Genomic DNA, 22,963 nt, shown 5'->3' on the forward strand with positions numbered 1-22,963 from the left:
TCGGCTCAGGGGCAGGTCCTGCTGGACTGTTGAGTTGCAGTTGAGGCCTCGGCATCTGCAAATGAATGAAAGCGAGCAAGGTCAAACCGGAGAGCATCTCTAACGACAGGCCCTAGCTCTCTGGCCACCACACAGACCTCTCCCTCCTGAGGGGTTGTAGCCAGCTCTGCATACGGGAATATTTTCTCTTTGTTGACCAGACCCACAACTCAGATTGTTTTCTGACCTTGATAGCTGGAGAAACACGTTGCATTTAAATGATTCTCAATAACATGTGATCAAGCCTCATGTTAAAAGCACATTTTGTGTGTTTGTACAAAGCACATTCCAAATTAATCAAACAAATGAAGCAGTAAATTAAATAATGACTTTGGTGTGTAGAAATATGTGCATCTACACGATAAATACAAAATTGTGTGCTTAACTGATTTCATACTACCTTAGCTGAACTAAGCAGGAATAATCCAGGATTAGAGGTCATTGCAGATCAGTCTTGTATTATTTACTTTGCCTTCTGGGGTTTTTTCAGTGTGTTTTGTATCTCTAGTCCTTTGACAAACCGGATATGTCTGTTTAAGCTGGTACCCTCCAAAATGTAGGAGCCTTTATTGACCAATACATGTGTAGGCAAGACTTTGTTTGTGCTAATACAAAGCTCTGAAAATAATCCATCGATTTAGTTTTTGTGCACTGTGCAAACACCTGGGCAGCTGTAAGGCAGCATGTCCTGGTGGCAGGAGAAATGGAGAAAGCTGACACATATGAATAAAAGCAACAACCGCAAAGTCAAAAGACAGTGTCTGGGACCCGTAATAGGCAATGACTCTTCAATTAAGAGAATTAAAGTTACGTTTGTGTGTATCACAAATTCTTACTCGGAAGTTTTACAGCGAGCCCTGGAGGTGACGCCCGATTGTCAGAATGCTACACAGGTGGCGTGGGTTTGCCAGTTAGAGTATTCCCAGTTTTCTGGAAAACAGTGACTCCTGCAACTTGCGGGGCACCTCCAGGGTCACAGCGACACCAGTGAGAGACGTGTCACTATTCCAAGAGCTCGGCTGTGGAACTCACAGCGTATCGAATGTGGAACACTTTTGGGCTAGTGTAGGTGGAGCACCTCTGTAGGTCCTCGTTCTCCTCTTACGGTGCAGGAATCGAATCCATTAATCAAGTCTTGAGCAATTGGCTGCTCCAACATGCGGGGGGGGGGGATAATAAAGTAAATTCTGCTGCCACCTGGAGGTGGTGGAAAGTATTGCTAAACTTCTTCCACACATACTGTACAGTTTGTTCTCCTACAACTCCAGCTTTTTTATAGGTCTCATCTGACGCTCAGCTGAAGAAAAGTGTTAAAATGAAAACCTTTGAAAAGTGTTAAAATAATCAATTTAACCAAATGATCAGCTCAACAACATTATTAAGGACAGAGGTGGAAACAGGACCTGTAGACACTGTAGCCCTCCAGGACTAGGGGTGTGGCCATTGTCCTACCGTAGGTCATTCCCAGGGAATGCAGTACTTAGTTCCCTCTTCAGGCAGTCAGCAGAGAGCATGTGTACCAAGTGTCAGTGAGAATGAAAGCTCAGTTTCTCCTGATGAGAGGGAATTAGCAGCAGTGGGAAAGGAGGGACAGTGGGGAGCTCACCTCTCCATCAAAACGTCAAATATAAGAATTTGCTGTGGTTGTTTCCTTTGTGTCTATTTGTTTTTTAAAACATTTTTGTTCCACTGCATCAAGCACATTCTGATTTATCATGAAGCACAGAGAAATCGTGTCACCGTGTCACTGTGACCTGCCCTTATCTCGTTCTTAATTCCGTTCAGTCTCATGTCAAGTGTCTAATTAAGAAAATTACACATCTATAATTTGTTAATGCAGTTGCTTTTTGAACACCAGTTATGTACTGTACTTCTCATCAGTAATCTTTTGATTTGTTCTTTTTCAATCAAAATGTGATTCAGTTGTCTCAAAACTCCTAATCAAAGTCTGTATTTAAGCATGCAGCATCTGTCACTGTACATAACCATCTTTGGGGCTTATTTGGTCTGGAATTATTTTTACGTTTTTCTATTGTGTAGTACATGCATGTAAATTAAAGATAAGCGGATTTTATTGCAAAGCAGTCTTTGGCCTGATAGAGTGGAAAAATAAGAAAATTGAGATTTCATTAAGAATTAAGACAATTAATTTTGAAGTCTTTTAAATACTTTTGTTTTATGCAATATTATTTTCTTCTCAGCAATGTTTTTTATATGGCTTATGATATAGTAAAGATTTATTTGGTCAGAATTAGACACACTTACAGTACCTACAGAAACGTAGACGTGTATTGATGATCAGATTGTAGCAATTAGAAAGCTAGTTAAAAGCATCTGTGTTTGTTCACACCAGAATGAGTGAAAGAAAGAGGCAAATCTTTACAGGGGCTTTAGCTGCTGACCTGATATGAGTTAATTTTTCAATAGCTGTCAGGTTTTCTTTTGATCCTTTCTGGACTATCATGGAGTTTTCCTGACCTGCGAAATGTGGTTCTCTTCTGCTGCATAAAATTGTTGCTACCCCCATATTCGATATGTATAAGCAAAATTGGCAGTTAAAAAAATCCTGGGCTTCTGCAGACTCTGGGATTCCTGGGAAAACACAGCAACTCGCTGAGATGATGGAAGATGTTTTTTCAGATGAAATCACAAACAGAGTAAAAGATCAATTTTAAATAATGCATTCTGAGGGTGTTTATTTTTTAGCCCCAGGGAAAGATTAATCCCCAGTGTTCTAGGGATGCTTATTCCATCCATACTGGCCTAAATATGAAAACTCATTCCTCTCTATATCCTCATTAGCCTTGGATGCTGAAAGTAAGATATTCCCAAACAGTCTATAATACTGTATGCACAGACTGTTGCTGTATTGAAATTTGTACAGAAATTCACTAGAACAGACAGAAAACAGGTGTAGCCTGTAGTCAGCGCGGCTTTAATTTGACTTTGGTAATTTGTCATGTTCCATCTGAATTAAATAATTGAGAAAGTGGTGCTACCCACAAATTAGGCCAATCTAAACCAGCAGCTTGGTAATTGAAGTGTTCTGTATTCCCCAGTCAACCAGCCTGCACAGTTTCCTGCCCAGAGAGCTCTGTCTGCAAATGTTATCGGATGCGCTGCTGGTTGTACAGTAGGTGTTCTGAGTAACTACATGATGCACGTTCACGGATTTTGTACTAATTTCTGTAACAGAACAATTTAACAAAACTGCCTTTTAAGGCCTTTTAAAACTCTTCTGCAAAACAAAATGTTCTCTGAAACATACAGTATATTTTAAAGCAAAATCTGATCCTGCTGTATTAATGTTATATTGTATGAGCAGCGCTGCAAAATTTAGTCATAGGAAATTTTAATGCAGATTAAAAATAGTTTGGCCAGCTGTTGCCTACTCTTCCTTCCCTGGCGCTCTGCTCTAACTCTGTCCATTGACAGTGCATTTTGATGGAACAGGCTGCAGATGAATCATTCTCTGATAATTACCCAGCGAGACGGTAAGGTTTAGAAACGAACATGCTCATAAAAGCACATAAAATAAGTTCTGAATTTCCTGTCTGTGGTCTAGAGAGATTAAATGGTTGTAATTTTACATTGCGCCAAGACAAGGTGGGTTTTGGACACGATAAGTAGCTGGAGTTTTTAGTGTAGAGACGTACAGGGAGATCATGTTAAGTCAGAGTGAGAAGCAACACATGATTCACGAACCAAGGAAAGCAAAGTGAACCCATGCTGTAACTGTGGAAAAAACTGCAGCAATGCCATGGCGAAATTCACCACCATTTACTTTCACCAGGGTCCAGTGACATTTCATTTATGTGAGATATTTAATGGATCTAATTATTTGTTTCATTGGTTAAGAAATCGTAATTTGTTTTGTCCAACTACTTAACAACTGTTGAATTAACGATTTTGTTGAAAGCTGGCAGGATTGAAGAGCACCAGGAGAGATGATGGGCAGTTCAGCAAAGTGTCAGCTGTAAGATCCCAAAGGAAAACCAGGTCAAGGGTCACTGCACTGTTCCAGTGCTGCGAGGTTTTCGGCTTCTCTGCAGCTGGGCTGTTACTTATCTGGTTTGTTTCAGTCATTTATAGCTGTTGATACAAAAGATTCTCTGTGTCTCCAGGTGGAGTAGTGCTCCCCTGCGATGAGGGGCATTTCCAATCTGCAGAACTTATACACTGCATTGCTGTTACCCTTGGGTCACTGCCCAGTATTGGGATTCTCCTCTTTGAGAAATAGGGAATTGAAGTTAGGGGGGAAATAATGGAGGGCCTTTCGTTATGGCTGCATTTCAGTTGTGTCACTTCCATCTGAAGGCTCCCTCCCTCGAGGAGCAAGATGCAGAATAAATGTCTTTGTGTCTGGGGTGCTAGTAAAGCTGCTCTTTTCCTCCTGCTGGATGATGAAAGAGCAACCAGGTGTTGACTCTTTACCCATCTCAGCATCCATAACTCCCACGTAACAGCAACATAAAAGCACACGTGTGCAGAAATGTGTATATGCTTTCAAGAAAAGTGAGCATGGGATTTTTTATTACACTGTGAAAAACAACAGATGGACAGGGGGAACCTCGGGCTTTGATCCTCAGCGCCGCAATGCGCAGCTTTGTGAAAAACTGAAAAAGACATTGTTTAGCTGGTGAAGGGAGCGCCCAGCACATGTTCTTAAAAGCTGGTCCTTTCCATCAGTGTGACCTGCTTTCTGGGAATCCTAAAAAGCATCACTGTTGGTGTGGATTTGCCCTGTTGTGTCTTGTTACAGCTTTAGCAATAGAGTCTTTTCTTGCATGCTTTTTCATGTCTTGTTGAGTTTTCATAATGCTGTGGATGATGAAATCAATCAGTTTTCTTTCAAAGGATAGAATCCAGATAAAAAGTGCATGAGTGACAAAACAGTGAAAGAGAACCAACTGATCAATAGAGGAGAACTGATATCCCTCGGTGCCATACGCAGAATATCGGGATTTCCAAATCTCGGTCTTGAAATATATACTGCCATATCTGAAACTGACACCACCCAGGATGTTCTAAAAATAGCTCTCCTCCAAAGTGCAGGGGCCCCTCCTCCTGTTCTAATTTTGTGAAAATAAACCCTATCGTTTAACTTCTAATGGAGCAAAAGTCCTGTTTTAAGTTGATAGTTTTTCATTTGTTTCCTTTAAAGAAAGCATACATCCATCAAAATAAATTCAGAGGCAGTGCTCAAGTGATTTCACAATTGAATGGAAACTATACCCAGAAGTATTTATATAGGGGTTTATCCAAAGTTCTGTGCATTGGATAAGATACGGACTTTGTTTAAAACAGAAGTGAATTCCTCTCTTATACATTAATATGAATGGCTTTGTCTAAAAGTATAGCATCCTTCAGTAGCAACTTCACCCAGGCTTATTTCTGTAGCCAACACTGGCCTCCTAGTATCCAGAAACATCTGGATGAGATTCTCAGATCACTTAGCCACAGGCAACCAAACAAGCCAGGTGGGATGAATGGCCTCCGCCTGTTTGTAACCTTTCTTATGGTATTATAACTATATCTTTTAATCTGGTCTTAGGTATCCTTGTAATAATAATAATAATAATAATAATAATAATAATAATAATAATAATAATTGCTTACACTTATATAGCGCTTTTCTGGACACTCCACTCAATGCGCTTTACAGGTAATGGGGACTCTCCTCCACCACCACCAATGTGCAGCATCCACCTGGGTGATGTGACGGCAGCCATAGTGCGGCAGAACGCTCACCACACATCAGCTATCAGTGGGGAGGAGAACAGAGTGATGAAGCCAATTCATAGAGGGGGATTATTAGGAAGCCATGATTGGTAAGGGCCAATGGGAAATTTGGCCAGGACGCCAAATTTTTAATGACCACAGAGAGTCAGGGAGTCTTAACACTGAGAGTGTTCTTTGTTGCTGGCAAAAAATTATCTACCGATAGTCCTAGGTAAGGAAGTGTATTTCAGTTGTAGTAATGCATTGTTTCTTGTGCATTATGAAGCACTGGGAGAACACTTCTCCAACAAACTTCATTCTATTACAGTAATGTCTTTCTTTTGCCTTATTTTGTCATACTTGCATTTTCTCTTAATGTACTGTACATACTGTACAGGTGCAGATACGTGTACGGGCCATCCTGAATAGATTCGTTTATCCATTAGAACAGCTTGGCTGCCACTTGCTAGGATGAATGAGTGTTCAGTGAACTTAGGAGAGGTTATTGCTGAGACATCTAGGCTAATAAACAATATTTATTACACATAATGAAAGGAAGAACAGCCCCCTGGGCCGATACAGTTTGTTGGTAACTGTATGTTAGGGTTAATAGCATCAGAGATATCCCATGCAGTTAATTCATTCTGGGCATGTTGTGTGTGATTGATTGCACATGGTATCTGAGAATTGTGACATTCTGGGAGTCTGTTCCAATAAGGATATGGCATCTGCAATCTTCAGGCAAAAAGGAGGAAGTGGGAAAATATGTCGGCCTTTGTTTGGAAACTTGTTTTGCTGAAGGGCTTGCCAGTGGTGAGTCCAAACATTTTAACAGGAATAGGCAGGTGACGTCACCTGGTTGCAGTGTACACAGACTCATATTGCAATAAAATATGTATAATATCAGTTACATTATTGCACAGGTGGATAATAATACACAGAAGGACAGCATAGAACATTTGTTTAGGTGTAAGTGTTAAGTAGTGTCCAAAACCAGCATGGCGAATTTCTACATAGTCCTCCTGTAACTCCACATGCAGTTGTCTTTTACAAAAGTAGTGCGTATGCAGGCCCATTTCAAACCAGCTGCCTCTCCCCAGGTGACGTTATGGTGCCTGAAAGCAGCAGTAACGAAGCTTCCACAACAGACAGAGCTTCCTCTGAGTTGCTCTTTAAAGAGGTCCCGTTCGTTAAAGCACATGGTGCATCTGTTCTCTTCACAGTCCATCATGTCCATCTCAGATGGCACTAGCCAGTGGCCCTTAGCATTGCAGCAGATGTTAAGCGTAGGATAATTCCTTCCTGAGCATGCTTTGACAGGGGCTGACTTGGTCTGATCACAGTGGATGCCTGTTAATTACTGTCTTTATGTGTGCTTGACAACTGACTTTGCCTGCTTGCTGTATTTTGCTGTTTTTTCTTCTGCTTTGCAACTTGGGCCTCTTGTGCCTTCTGACAGAGAATGGATCTCAACATACTGATCTAGTTGAATAAAGAATTGATTGGCCACTTAATCGATTGAGTTTTTCATTGCTTGCATAGGTCACTCGTGTAATGACCTGCTAATACATTTTCTAATTACACCCAAACACTGCAAGACTTCCAGATTTTTTATTTTCTATTCCTTGAGCTCAATTCAGGTTAAGCTCTCTTGTCTTTGCCCGGCCCTTCGACTTTGTAGCAATCCCACATTCCCACAGTTCGGGATGTCCACTCTCATCAATAATACAAAACCAACAGGGCCTTTTTTATTTACATCTAAATTTCTGACAAGCCTCGGAGCTCTTAATGCTTTTTAAAAATCAGCATTATGCATATTTTGGCTAGGCTGCTTGGCATCGCTCCCTGGCATCCTCTCAGCCGAGGCCCTCAATCTCTTCGGTTTGTTCTCTGCCCATTGCCAGAATCTCTCCAGTAGCCTTGCCTGTGCACAGCATTGCACCCTGAGGAATGGAGAGCAGGTGTGCAGGTGTGGAACCTGCCAAGCGCCATGCTCTGTTGCATGTTTATTATTTCAAGGACGGGATGAAAGGAGGGTAATGGGAGCTGAGATGTGCATGGCTTCACGCCATGATCACTTTTTTATGGTGTTATTATTTAACTCACGTATAGAACTCAGTGTAATTATACAGTTAAAGCCTCCAAATATGTCTCCCTTTATTTTTGTTATTGAAAGACCCCACACCTTACCCCCCTTCTTCCTATCCATCTTGCCTGGCTGCTTCAGTTTAACTAAATAACAAATCAACTCAACTGTCCTTCACAGTCCCTGGGTCTCTATTCAATTCACAGATAAAGTGGGCAGGATCCTCTGGAGAGGATTCTCACTGTAAGTAAAAAACACTCATCGCTGAAGCAATTAGTCAATGATGCAGGCCAGAATGAACTCAGATCCAACAAGGAACCTCTCAGACTATGCATCTTTAACTCGCTAGGAGATCGCAGGGTTCCGAAGCCTGGATCTGAGACCAACCTGCTGATATGCTGGGCTGGTTTTGACACAAGCCTGAAATTCTGTTTGTTCTGAACTAATGTTCTGACCTGTTGATGAGACCAAGTATTTATGGTTTAAACTTAACCATGGGTTTTCACTGGGTGCCCCTGTTTCATGTCACTTTCCAAAGAAATCCCGGCTAGGTTGGTGTCTCTGTCTTTTCTGTGTGTGCTTGTGTACCTTGCAACGTATCATTCCAGAGCAGGCTCCCAGCTGCTCCAACTATTAATAGGAGTATAGTATGCACCTCCCAATAATGGGTGAATGGCTTTTCTTCGATTAAATCTCAAACATAAATTGAATTGCAATTGAAAGATTTAGTCACTTTTTATTTCTTCCTCATCGTTTTTAGAAGACTATGACCAGAGCTTAGCACCAGAAATGTTCTATTTAATTATTAAAGGAATTCCTCCTTGGAAAGAAAACAAGTTCTGGGTCTGCTTCAGGACTGAATCCAGGCAGGGTTTCCTGCTGTGGCTGTCTGGGTGGGAGTGTAGCTGCGGGAGATTAGTGTGGATGTGCACGTGTCTGAACGCACTGCTCCAACAGAGAGAGCTTTCTATGTGGGCTCTGAAAGGAGTAGAGCAACAGTTTTTCCCCCCAACTGTCGCATTATTAGCAGCTCATTATGTCTAATTAGCACTTCATTTAAATTCATTAGCATCCTGTTATCACTCATAGCTGCTATAAGATGAGATCCATTGTAGAAAGGCTTGTTTCTCTGCTTAACTACTGCCCGGCTGGCTGCTTTCACGGCAGAGGGTTTGTTCTGAAAAAAAGTAACACCCCTCTGTAAAAAACAAAAGAAGGTTTGAATGTCTTGATAAGAATCCCATTAAATGAAGGAAATTTGATGTTTAAGTTTGAAAAAGAAGAGGGCAATCGTGATGCATTTTTGCATGTTGATGCTGAAACAGGGCCGTAAACATGGAATTCTACATCGGAGCATGTTGAAGGAACTGGGGATGAAATCTCAATGCAACGTGCCTTGTGCTGGGAGTGTGCTCTTCCATATCTCTCTGGCTCCTAGGAAATAGAAATAGAAAGATAAATTGGTCTTGTTTTTTCCTGCCACTGTTACAATAATGTGTGTAGTCATGGTATTTTCCCACTTTCCTCTTCCTTTCCAAAGAAGCGAAGTGTGGAACCTTTCATTCATCTTCATGGAAAGTGCAGAGATTTCTCTTTTTTTGGTGGCACACCTGAGAGAGCTGCCCTCCTGGGTGGCGCCACATGCCTGGGACAGCGGCACGGCCAGACTCCGCCGAACCGTGGCTCTGCATACATCCCTGGTTTGATTGGTGGAGAGGCTGCTGTGCACTGAGCCCGGAGCGAATACATTTTGTTTGCCTTGTAATTGTAGGTCACTGGCCTTGCCCAGACATAACACACACCCACGAGCACAAAGGGACATTAATAAAATAAGTGCTATCTGTTAGGACTGCTAATCTGTGAAGTTTATAGCCTCTCTGTCTGGAGGGCAGGATTCGGATTGCTGCAAAGTGGGTAAAATCTCTTCATTAGGATTGTGAGACAGCATGTGTGATCTACGACTTGTTAGTCATTTGTTTCACAAATAATAATTATACTTAACGGATTCCTTTCTCAGCATCGCAGGACCTTGTGACAGGTAAATTGTTAAGAAAGCGTAAAGAAAGGTGGTCAGTACTCATCAAGCATTGATGACTTGTGAGTGTTCTCAGTTTATGTTGTTTAACTGGCCAGAGGGACTCGGACAAAAAGGCATATTAGACTTATCTTGTTTCAGGAGAAAAGTACTGAGTAAATTCCTGGTAATACTTGAAAATAACAGAGTCTACAAAAGAGTAGGCTGTTCCGTCCATCTAGCTATGAGCTGCCCATTTAGTGGCCATTTTCTTCCGAGGAGCTCATGCTGTCCCTTCAAGAACGCCAAGGTATCAATTTCCACAGCATAGCTCACTCCATACTCCCACAGCCCTTTGTGTAAAGACATTCCTCCGGTTCTCAGGTTGAAATCCACATCCCAGTAGCTTCCCCTTGTGTCCTCTGTCGCTTGCTGTCACGTCTGAGGAAGTCTGCTGGGTTGACTTTTTCAACGCCATTGAATAATGGAATAGGGTCCCCCTGTTTCCTTCTCTGTTCCAGACTCCATTTAGGTGAAATGGTGTAAATACAGTATATTTCCAAAAGAAATACAATATCTGATCACTATTAAGTTTTGAAAGAAGAGGAAAGTTAGCTTAAAATATGTATTTGAAATTATGCCTCCAGTTATTCGGTTTCTTAGAAATGACTGTGTTTGGACATATTCTCATACTAATAGTAAATAGTCAAAATAAATAGTAGTGGTAAAGAAGGCAAACACAGCCACACAGGCACTGCAGTAATTGATACTAGTCAGTCACCATGAGACAGTCTCATAAGGATTTACAGTTTTAAGAATTAAAAATAAGAGCTACAGTACGTGAGAATCTCAGATACAGATCACACTCAGATACATTATACTTTTCTTTAACTGAAGACTGCGAAAGTTAGATTCAACACAAGTTTGTTCTGATATTTTTCTGTGGTGAAAACTGTGTCAACAGTGCCCTCTTGCGGTGCTTTTGTTAAGTCAAGGAAGGATTGCTCAATAATCATATGAGACAAGTGGACTTTTTCACAAATCAAACAGATCAGGGAATAACCTTGTTTCTATGTACTGATACCTATTCTTAAATCTATGTACACAAGCAAATGTCATTTTCTCCACCTCTTTTCACCTTTCTCTGCAGACCTGTAGGTAGTCCTTGTCTGTCAGTAGTGTCTTTCTATATGTCACATTAATAACGACGGTTTATGTTTTTAACCAAAAGAATATATATTTTACTTAGTTCAGGTCGGTAGCTGCGTCAGCATGCATAGTCTGCAAAGGAACAAGTAATAGGTTTATTCCATGCTGAAAAGAGAAAAGAGAAAAAATAACGTTTAGGCTCTGAAGCCTTCTTCAGGTTTGAGGTGTGTCAGGTGTGTATATTTTACTTATTTCATTTGCCATTGTTTAGTTGTAAACTGCCCATTAAATAACAACTGTTTGCTTTCGCTGTTACCAGTTTTAGTCTTAACCTCAAACACCACGTCTGTTGCAGGATTGGGCCAGGCTGAACACAGTGCGCATTCCAAAAGAACTAAAACATGCTCAGTCTTATCAGTTACCACAGAGATCAAATGGCAGCAAGGACAGTTAATCTGTTTCTAAAGAAAAAGACCTACTGCATTCTTCTGTTTCTTTGGTTGCTTAGTGATTAACTGGCTCCTGTATTCCTAGATCAATGAGTGCGTCCCTGCTGAGTTACCTGGTTAATGCAAGATTAGATCATCCGAGGCCTGCCTCTTTGTAGCCATACACAAGGTCACCAGGCTTGTGAAAAGTGTGACAAATGCCTTGGGCCTCTCTCATAAACTGAAAAGGCCAAACAAACACCAAACTCTCTTTTGTCTCAATTTTTGCTGCAGTGGTCAGGGTTCTGGACTTGTAGCTGGAAGGTTGTGAGTTTAACTCCCAGGTGGGACACTGCTGTTGTACCCTTGAGCAAGGGTGGATTGCTCCAGTAAAACACCCAGCTGTATACATTGGAGTAAATATAAGTCATTTTGGGCCGCAGGTTTATTCAAATAATTCATTTGTGTGTAACTAAATACAGATAATAAATTAGTAACTAAATACAGTATCTTTAAATGTAACTTTAAAAAATGTCATTTGAATCATGTTTTGATGCAAAGGAAAAGTTCAATCCGTTCTTTTAATTATTTAAGAGTTCGAAATGAGTGATACAAAATGAAAGTTACAGAAGAGAATTATATAGAGCTCTAAAAAATGTGATAAGAATCAGCGCACAGCTTTATTCAAATACCTTCAGGGTGGGAAACAAACAGGAGTTACAATTAAGAGGACACCCTTGATAAAATTCACCACAGTAAATTGATGTCTTTCCTCTGGTTGTACTCTGTTTATACCTCTAAACTGCCTTTGACACAACACATCTAACCTTACTATACATTTTACTATATTTAAGATGAGCACCACTAATAATTCTGAAAAGTTGGGTCCAATGGATAGGGACAGCACTTGAAACATTGATTGTTGTCTCCGTGGATTTTAAGACAGTGACTGTAGCTGTGTAAAATGTATCTGATATTGCACCAGGAATTTAAACTGCAATGGTCCGACACGCTGCGTTCCCAGTAAGAGAAATCCATCATTTTCTGGTGGTGTTATGAAGAGAATTAGAATAGCTCATTCAAATTCACTCAAACTCAAAGTTGCTAAGTAAAGAAAAGTCTCCCACAATACACTGACCATATAGCACAACTCTTCGGCACAGATGAAGGCTATGAGCAAAAATGCTTAATTTAAATGCCAGCCTGTTAGATGTGCTCCTTAGAATTTTAATGCCATTCAGCTGCTGTCTCTCCTCTTATTTTCCCTTGGGGTTATCAGCAGTGAAACAGGTTTGTTTTACATACTCTTTCTGCCATCTTCAGAATGGAAAAAGGCAAGTTCTCTATAATTGAATTAATGCAATGTCACTTGATTAAGAAACAGAGCTGGCTTTGCCCCTGACCACAGTCAGATGCATGGACAGTGACTTGCTTATAAACCTGCTTGTTTCGATAACGGAAACACCAGTTCTTTAAATGATAAGAAGTCTAAGCAAGGAACTAAAATGACCTTGGTGAATGGTTTCACGCAATGCCAGAGAAATAGCAATTACTGTGTAGACTTGGCTCAAGATACACAATCTTTGTTCTCAGTCTATAGCTAGTTCAAGATTGGGTAATGTCCCAGAATGCACCTCTTTCTATCAGAGTTGTGGGCCGGAATGTATTGATATAAATCATGATGAGTTTGTTCTGCAAACCGCCTAATTACCTATGTTGATCGTTTTTCTATGAACAATCCACAAATGTTAGTGCTTAACTTTATATGTCTATTTTTAATAAAAGTGTAGTTTTATGTACACAAAAAGGCAGTAGCTTCTTTACCACAAAGTGGAAGATTCCACTGAAAAGGAGATTCCACTGAAAATAATTATTTGATGAGCTCTTTAAAGTGGCATTATCACGTCCTGCAGTTAAACCATTTTACTACCTAGGAAAGCTTTTAAAAGATCAATTTAATAAAGCATATAAAGGCTTTTGAAAATATGCTTTGAATGTAATGAATCATCTATTTGAAAACTGGAGCTTTAAATGGGATCATGACTGTCCATTCAGCATTGGAGTAAACATTAAAGAAAGTAAGCAAACTGAACTAGAGCTCACAAGGTCAAATCCCATGGTATTTTCTGTGTCCATAGCCTCCTGAAATGAAAGGCACATTTCGAAATTGTTTAAAAAATTGCCCTATGTATTTGGTTTGATAAATGACTCATGTTAAATCAGTATTGTATTTTACACACAATGTATTTTATTTAGTATTGTATTGAGGAGTGTTTGTGAACTCTCTCTACTGCTGTGTAAATGACAGTTTAATACATTTGGTATTAATGTTTCTGCTACCTTAGCCCTGTGTTATACAGTATGTGCATTAATTTGCAGGAGGAACAGCACCACCCACTGAAATTATAAAGCAAACCTCCTTGACATCAAGCCAGTCCCTTCATAAAAAACTGCACAACATTTTACTGAAAGGCCAGTTTTGAAGTTTCACTCATTCTCATGAATGCATTAGTCCAAATTACATAAATCACAGCTTGATTTCTAAAGAATAGAAACATGCCCATAAAATTGTAATTGTGACATATGAAGCATAAATACGGGACATTTAACATGGCAGAAGGTTTGGATCAAGTTCATTGAGGACGTGTTTTGTCTTCTTGCTATTTGCATCGAAACCTGACTGCCTTTCTTCTGCTTCTCAAGCTGAACAGTCCACAGGGTGGCACTCTTGAGTGTTATGGTGAATGCTTTGCTCTGGAAAAGTTTTTGCCTTTGTTAGAGACCAGGCAGAGACTCAGAATATTCCAAATGTTCTCATATTCAAGGCTACATTGAGCCAGAAACAATACTATTAAAACAAATTAACACACAAAGATAAATCACATACGTAATTCATGTTGTAGAATAATTATTTCTCTAGATCAGTGGTTCTCAAACTTTTTTCAATGACGGAACCCTTTTCTGTCGAAGCTAATGTCGCGGGTCCTCAGCAACCTTTTGTTTTACTTTTCAGGAGTAGCTATGGTGGTGTACTGTAAAAAGCATTCTAGGTCTGCTATTCAGAGCCAATTTAGCCAATTATTACGGAAGAAACTATCGCTTACTTTTGTTTTAATTGTGAACATTGTATGAGCCTATTGAGTTTATTTCAGCCATTTATTAATCACATGAGGCTAGCAGCCATATCGCCCTGCAACTCACAACTGGCAACCCACTGAAGCTAAGCAGGGCTGAGCCTGGTCAGTACCTGGTTGTGAGACCTCCTAGGAAAACCTGAGGTTGCTTCTGGAAGTGGTGTTAGTGGGACCAGCAGGGGGTTGTCCACCCTGTGGTCTGTGTGAGTCCTAATGCCCCAGTATAGTGGCTGGGACACTATACTGTAGTGGGCCCTGTCTTTCGGATTAGACGTTAAACTGAGGTCCTGACTCTCAGCGGTCATTAAAGATCGCCAGGCATTTCTCGGGAAGAATAGGGAGCTATCCCGGTGTCCGGGCCAAATTTCCCCCCTCAGCCCTTACTGTGGCCTCCAAATTGTCCCCATGTATGATGGGCTTGCACTTGCCCTGCGATGGACTGGCGCCCTGCCCAGGGTGTGCCCTGCCTTGCGCTCATTGCTTGCCGGGTAGGCTCCGGCTTCACTGCGACCCAAGTGAAAATGGTTGGATTAATCACATGATACAGTAACTTGTCTACGATTAGCACCCCTACAGTTCAAGAAAGCTTAATCACTGAAATAACCCGTGCTGGTTCGACCACGTTAGAAGAAAACCTGAAGGGTAAAATTTTTACGTTGTTAACAAAGGAAAAATAACTAATAGATTTATAGAACCAGATGACACTTTCTGTGGTCTAACCGGGCGCGAATAGGAAAAGTTGGTAACAAAATGACTCAGTAAAACACAGTGAGACAACAATACATGAGGTTTTTTAAAAGAGTACTGATACTTTTTAATCAACATTTATTTCAAACCAGCAGAAATAGAACAATCTCAGTGTGATGAGTGAGTTTGCCTACTCCTACAATTTTTTGATGAAGATGAAATTTCACCCGACACCTTTGAGGTACCTTCTGGCTCTAGCAGCGAAAGTACAGAAGTTTATACAGAGAGTGAATTTGAAGATGACGTTTCAAAAGATATGCCTAATATTTCTGACTTCTTGGAGTCATGAAAGGCCATCATAACTCACATTTTTTTATTGATAGCAAATTTGTATTTTTCTTGTAGCCTATATGATAGCTCACAGAACCCCTGCGGTCAGTTTGAGCACCACTGCTCTAGATCATAAACAAGAAACACCTGATATCACACTTCCTTAGATATAGTATTTACTTACAGTACACAAATCCTACAAGTGTATTAGAGGATGTCCCTTAATACTGTGGTGATCACAGCTGCGAAGTGGTTCAGCTCTAATTCCAGTGATGTTCACAGATGTTTGTGGAGACATCCGAATTTCAGTCACAGCAGCAGGCACAGCTCTGTATGGGTGTCTGCATTGACACATCACCCACGTCTGCTTTTGCCACCAGCAGCAACTGAGAACAGCAGTTCTCAGTTGTGCTAACATCATCATGCTGTGGTTGATACTTTGGACAGCATGTCTTAAGTAGGGCAGTGTATAAACACAGTGGCGCATCCTAATTGATAGACCTGTTTTTTTTGTTTTTTTTCAGAAACAACTTTCATGATAACATTCAGCTCTTTGAGATGTCTTTTTTGGAATGAACCTAGCAGGTGCTCTTTGATTTCATATTATCTTTCGCTATGTGAAATTTTCATTATTAATATTTAATCTTCTTTAGACTCTGGGTTCTTGCAAAAGCTCTCACCAGCTGGGCTGATATAGTGCTGTCCAAAATGAAGAGGTGTGTGGAGTGTTGACCAGTGAGCCTGTTTGAGAGGATCGGAGACAGATAGTGGTCGTGGGAGCAGATCTGAAGAGTCCCTGGGGGATTATCTCAGCTGAAAAATTAGAATTAGTTTGAGCAAGGGGACGATTGAAGGCAAAGTCTGAACACGAGTTTTAAGAAAAAAGTAGGAGACTTCTTCTATCTTAGATATTGTAGTCATCATTGACTGTTTTGTCTAGACACACTAGGTAAGTTTTCCTTTGAAACACACTGACCACACTCACATGTGCATTGCAAGTGTTGCTGTTAAGGAGTTTATTGTATATTATAGCAAACTGCCAGTGCTGCTTTTACACCTATTGTATCAATGCTGAGCTGTGAAAATAAGGGATATTGCATTTTAGATATCTAGAGGTTCTACAAACTTTGGTTCCCTTTTCCAGTGTGATATAGCATAGCTGAAATCATTTATTTAGTTTGAAAGTAAAAACCATACAATTCTTCATCATGTGGTAGGACCTTATCTGGCAATAGTGATCCTAGTATGAAAAAATGATCTTTACAGTAAAGGGGCTGTGGGATACAGGAGGATGTCACTCTATGATGATGGGAGAAGTATCCAAATGTGAAATAATATTTTCACTGGTGTTCAAAACTGAAATAACCCAATTTAAATGTAAATAGAAATCTTGCAGTTTGGCATTGTACAGCACAGAGAAGACACTACAGGGAAAGAACAGGAAGATGCAATTAGCATTGTATATGTAACATTGATGTTTACTGTGGAACACTGTGGTAAAACTGTGGTGTACCAGTTGTGGCACAACTGCACCCAAACAGCTGTAAGCCTTTCCCAATTTGAAACTGTCATTATTGTAAATATAGGTAGATAAAAAACTATTGATCTTTTCTGAGAAAGTTCTGAATTCCTTCATTGTTTCACGTTGAGCTTCATAGCTTTGAGAACAGCTGTGTTTATTTCCTGCAACTGTTTAGATATTTGGAACAGAACTGGCAGTCACAGTTTGCTGTGGAGCCCAATCTAGTTTATATTAGAAGGAGAGCAATTAAAAGCAAATGTTCAAAACAATGCTCTTCTGGTAAATAATATCCTTATTTGAAATAAGTGAAGCTAACTAGATACTGTAAGCTCAGCTCCTTGTTTTATTTTGTTTATATTTGCTTTTTTTCTGTTGAAATTTATTTGTATTTGCTATTACTAACCTCCCCTGAGGCTTGCTGTGCTGGAGTGTCAGCTGAGTTGGTTATATCTTGTCTCTGGTCTCTTTTCTTCCTGTTTCGCTGGTATTGGCTGCGAAGCAAGGGGATATTTGTTCATTTGGCGATAAGGAGGGTAGCTGACGTAGGGTCGCGGTCTGAGAGCTGCTAGGGTGCTTTCTCAACCTGCGCCACTAGAGAGAGAGAGAGGAGTGACTCCTTGGCTTGAACTGCAAGAGGAAACAACCTTAAAAAAAGGATCACTTGTCTGTCTAAACTCCCATGAATTATTACAAAGGGCGGAAGTTCTGGCTGCCACTGTATCTCCTGGTGACGGTGCGGAACGCTGCAGAATGCTGCTGTGGGATTGCGTTTCGGCAGAGCTCAGTTCAAAAGACAGAAATTCACAGCAGAGCTTCGTGATCAGGAGGACAGCTGTGCTTCGAGTCTGAAGACATGCTGAACCTAGCTCTGCCATTCAGAAGGAATCAGAACGGGGTGTCCACTCTTACATGCAGTGCTTCCGAAGTGACTGGACGCAGTAGAATTTGAATAGTATTGTACTGAAGCAGATTCTTTATTATACGTCTTTTTGAAAACCTCACAAGCCGCTGGATCTCACTGTGGGTGTGGTATAAATGTCTTTTTTTTTTGTATTTTTTGTTTGAGCTGAAAAGGAGATGCTATCAGTAACAAGGAAATCAAGCCTAACCTTAATCTCCTCTGTAGTTTCCTTCTGAGGATGGGTGCTTGAGATGAGCTGACCAACATGACGTGTTTTCTAACTAATCCAGCACATAGTATGCAGCTTACAAGCTCTTGAATCCTCCTCAGTGGTGGCACAAATAAGGAACTCATCACAGGGAGGGTGTGTGACATGGAAGTACCTCGTGGAAGCCAGGGTTGAATTACCGAAAGGACCCATCTTCCAAGACTGAAGAAGTCCCAGATTCTCCATTGCTGCCATCTTTCTATTTTTCCTGATCTAGAGCAATAAAAGGACTGCTTCATCTTTAAAACTGGATTGTATTTTTCAAGACAACAGTCTGAAGAGTTCCTGAAACAAAACAAGCTGTCTTTCATCATTTTCTCTCCTGACCTAGTATTTTCCTTGCATTTGCATTCAAATCAGAAACTTTCCTTGTGGACATTTGGAGTCACATTGAGCAGCTGAAGAACCCATGTGTTTTCTCTGAGAGAGGCAGCAGTCCTTCAGCGAGCAGTAAGCGGGTGGGGAAAGTGAGATTTGAATGAAAACCCCTGGGCTGCGTTACGGTAATTATTTTTCTTTGACATAGAAAAGGAGAAGTGGGGCAGCGAAGTACAGCAGGCTTGTTCTCCCACAGGAAAACAAAAAGGAACCAACCTGAATTTTTAAAATAAATAACTCGTGCTCTCCTGGCTCAGGTGACTGCTTTTTGGTAAAGGCCCTCCTTTTAGTTCAGCTGCTGTTTTCTACTCAGCTCAGCCTGGGCTCTCTCAAAAGGACAAAACACCTCTGAGCAGGGCTGGGTTGACCAGCTGTGTTTTGGAAGCAAAGGACGTCTGTGTCTTTGGCCTGCTTGCAGGGGCCTGCTTGTCTCTCAGCTTAGCGTGCCAGTCCGTGGAGAAAGGGGAGCAGGAGCTGCAGGGTCACCTGAGCAGAAAGGAGTCACCTGCTAAGTGACGGAAGAGGTTTTCGGGACCCCCGTCCAGGCAGGAGCCATGGCTCAGAGACAGCTAAAGAGGCAGCTCACTCTCTTCGAGAATCCGGAGGACGAGACCTTTCTCCCCCCCTTGCCTGCCCTCCGGTCCCCCATCACCTCGCCCCTCTCCCCGCCCTCTGAGGGGCTCCGGGGACACAGCAGCTCCATCTTCCGCCGCATGAGGCTGAATCGCAGCATCCAGGAGCTGAGGAAGAGCACCCAGTTCCAGTACAGGTAAGACAGCACCTCCCGGCCGTGGCAGAGTAGCCCCTTCCTGAACATGGTGATGGCTCGGCATCTTGGAAACCTTCAACTCCCACAGCAATGTGGGATTAAAGAGTGTGTTAATCTCCAGAGTTTAATCCTGAAACCCAGGGCACTCCGCGAGGCTCACTGAGGTACAGAACCATGTAGTGTGGCTGCCTGCAGTCAGTATGTTTTAGCCACATAAACAGCCCTATCCCTTCCTATTAAACTAAACTTTAAAACAACTTTTTTCTTTGTTACTCAAATGTACAATGGGGAGACGATGCTAAGAACACAATGGCAACATGTTTTGCATGAATTTGAATCTCCCGAATTAGATACAGATTCAGAGTGACAAGGCAAGCAATTGTGATTACAGGTTCTGCGCTGTTGCTCTGAAACTCAAGGCTCGGACTTCCGGAGTTTGCTGCTTACTTGGTGCAGTGCCCATTCTGTGTGTTTCTGGCACGGGCTGTGCTTCTCAGATCAACTTGCTGTTTTCTGGCACTCAGGGAGATAAAAAACCATTTAATCTCAAACTTAAACTTTCTCATTTACGTTATATTTGCGCAAGGTGAGTGAATATTGGACTTTGGACTTTAAAATGCCTTATTGAAGTCTGTTTTTTTATTGCAATGTACAGTATGGCTAATTTTATATTAATTACGTGTCAACTTAATTGAGTTCCTCCCACAGACTGAGGGAGAGCAGGGAGTTGAATGCTTGAAGAGGGGCGAGTGAGTTTCTGGGAAATGTCACCTTATCAATGTGCTGGTATATAGGAATTGAATCTGTTTTGGAATGGAAAAGGGGATAAGGGGGCCACCCAATCACTGTGACTCACTACGCTTCCCCGATTATTACTATTGCCCTCTTACTAAACTGTTAATATAGTTTCAGTTGTGTAGGTGATCACTTTATATCACTTAATCTCTGTGCTTAAGCATAAGACCACTGGCTTGTGTAGCTAACTGAGTTCCTAACTATGGAAAGAAATCTCATGTTTTAAGTACATACGAGTGGTTACTTTTTAGTTTCAAGCATGACTGAACTTTTTTACTGTTGTTGCTGATGGTGCTGGGCTACTACAATGGTATCTTCAATCTACAAATTGCAATCTGCCTATAAAAGCAATCGCAACATATCCACAAAACTCTCCCTTATACAGTGTAAGCCTTATTACACAAATCAGTGCTTCCCAGCCTCTGTGTTAGCACTCTGAAAAAACTGCTATTTCACTGTCTGGCAGTCTATTAAAGAGGTATAGTGGGGCCACAGCCTACTTGTACTTCAGTGTGATCTCAGCTCTGGGAAGAGGGAAGAATTCTCCTACTGTAGCACAGCCATGGGAAGAGTAAGTTAGTCACTTATTTTGTGCTCAAAAAGAACCACAGACCTGTGTGTTTAAATCCTAGGATTTGTAAGGTGAGCTAGATCCGAAGGAGGTTATTTTACAGTTTTATTTTTTCTAGATTAACATCGGAAGTTTTTTTGAACAGCTAAAAAAAGGAGTTTTCAAGCTTGCAACATACTGAGAGTTGTTGAGACTGAGTGTGATCAGGCATATACAGTACTGAGGCAAGGGCAGCAGGGAATGTTATATTGGGCTCTGAGTCTTCGGACCATGTACAGTGCAAGTCTGTGTTCATTCATATCAGTAAGGAATCTCTTTGGCATACTTAGATTCCTGTTATTTTCAAGGCAATACAGCTAATTAGTGAAAATTATGTCTTATTTCACTGATCCTGATTTCCTTTCAACAGCTTGATGTCTTAGATGGTAGACATTTATCTCATCTGCTAAAGCAATTTATTCCTCATAAATGTTAACTGTGGTTTATGACACTAAAAAAAGTGTAAGACACCACCAAAGCATGGCATCAAAGTGTAAAGCACTCTGTGCAAAATCGTAACAGGGAAAGGTAAATGAGTATGATACAAACTGTAGGCAAAAGTATTTTGCTGATTTGCTGTGGTAAGGTCCTGGGATGGATTAAACATGCCTTTCCTGTGAAAAACCACAGATTTAGGTCTTTGGTCAGTCTGTAAGAGTGTCACGATTAACAGGTTTAGTCCCTGGCTTCACGTATACTGTATAACAGTCCTGTGATCGGAACTGTGAAAGCAGAAGGAATTGTGGCCTAGAAACAGGAGCTCCTCCAGTGTTCAAAATCCACCCACACATGTAACCAGTAATTTTAAAAAATAGAAAGATTAACAACAAAGATTATTTGCAGACAGTGATCTTGGCCTCAACTTCAATGCAAATATGACACATGCGATTTGCATTGAAAATGATTCTTGGCATGCCTGCTTTCTGCAGCTCTTTGTCCACTTACTAAGTCAATATGTCTTACAGCAGCAGATAGAATTGTTTTATTCCACCAAATGTACGATAAAAACATATAAGGAGAAGAAATGCTCAGTAGCGCAGATTCCCTCAACAATTAAATATGCAGCACACTAGACCCCTTCAGGTGCTCAGGGAGCTAAAGTTCTTCTTTTTTTAAGCTTTTATGAGTCTTGGTCAGTTCCAGGTCAGGAGGCATTTGAAGCAAAAGCAGGCGCAGTGTGTTATTTAAAGCTGTTACCTTCAAACAAACAAGATCATAGGTCTTCCAGGGTGCTTCTTTTGCACCAGTGAGGCTATGGAATTCTCTCTCCATGCCTTTATGCTGAAGTCTGAGTCAGAAGCGGAAGTTTTTTGGAGGTAGGGCTGCCTTGTGACATATTTCCTACGGTGATTTGAATAGTATTTTCAAGTATACCCGTACTTTTATCATGCATAAATATTACTTTTGTATGTCTTTCCCTGTCTTTGCAGGATTTCCCTGTGCTATGCATCTTACTGTGCTTTTATTGTGGTGTGTCACTGTGAGCTCTTACTAGGTGCATACTGTGGACCCCAGTCTGTAGAGAGCTGGATCAGAATGCTGTTGTGTCTCTGGACGTTTTGGTGGGACTGTGCTTCAGTGCCATGTTTTAAAACACATTCAGGTGCCTTTTCAGAAAGAAAGGAGAGCTCTGGAATCCCCCCAACCATTAAGACAGTTTTCTTCCTGTGAGAGCACTACGCAGCTGTGTGCTTCACTGGCGTTCATTGATGTCTTTCTCCCTTGTTGAATGCAAAGCTGGAGAAGCATCAACCAATTCTTTAATTAATTAATTGATTGATTAATTAATTGATTGGTTGGTTAGTCATGGAGTGTTCAAATTTGTCAACACTAAACCAATTCTGCATTTCTCTGAAGAGTTTTTGATGTGAACTCCTGGCGATCTTGGAAGAAGAAAATAGCCTTTACCACAACTAAGCATCAGGACAGGAGAGTAGACATGCCTAGAGAAAGTTCTGTAATTTGGGGAAATCTGAAAGGAGGTGTCCTTCACATGCAATTGGGAGATTAGTTATTAATTTTGTCTGCTTTCTTCAGCTGAGGCTGCACCCCCAGTGGCATCATGTGGGGAGGGAAGGCAGCGGACTCTGATTAGAGGAATTTAAATTGTTCAGGACAGTGAGAAGATAAAG

At 41.1% G+C, this 22,963-nt stretch overlaps 1 protein-coding gene across 7 annotated transcripts in view; it reads left to right on the forward strand.

Annotated features, from left to right (window-relative positions):
- Nucleotides 1–22,963, forward strand: part of pde4a (phosphodiesterase 4A, cAMP-specific) — a 292,647-nt gene that overhangs the window by 177,367 nt on the left and 92,317 nt on the right. The window contains exon 1 of one of the 7 annotated variants that reach the window (XM_088603483.1): nt 17,425–19,426. The exons of the other annotated variants lie outside the window; for them this stretch is intronic. Coding sequence (XP_088459609.1) covers nt 19,212–19,426 — 215 coding nt within the window. The 5' untranslated portion in view covers nt 17,425–19,211. Of the gene's footprint in view, nt 1–17,424; nt 19,427–22,963 lie in introns of those variants that run through there. 7 annotated transcript variants of the gene reach the window in all.

Source organism: Lepisosteus platostomus, chromosome 13 (assembly GCF_059453375.1).
Source record: "Lepisosteus platostomus isolate fLepPlt1 chromosome 13, fLepPlt1.hap1, whole genome shotgun sequence".
In the NCBI taxonomy this organism is placed as follows: Eukaryota; Metazoa; Chordata; class Actinopteri; order Semionotiformes; family Lepisosteidae; genus Lepisosteus; species Lepisosteus platostomus.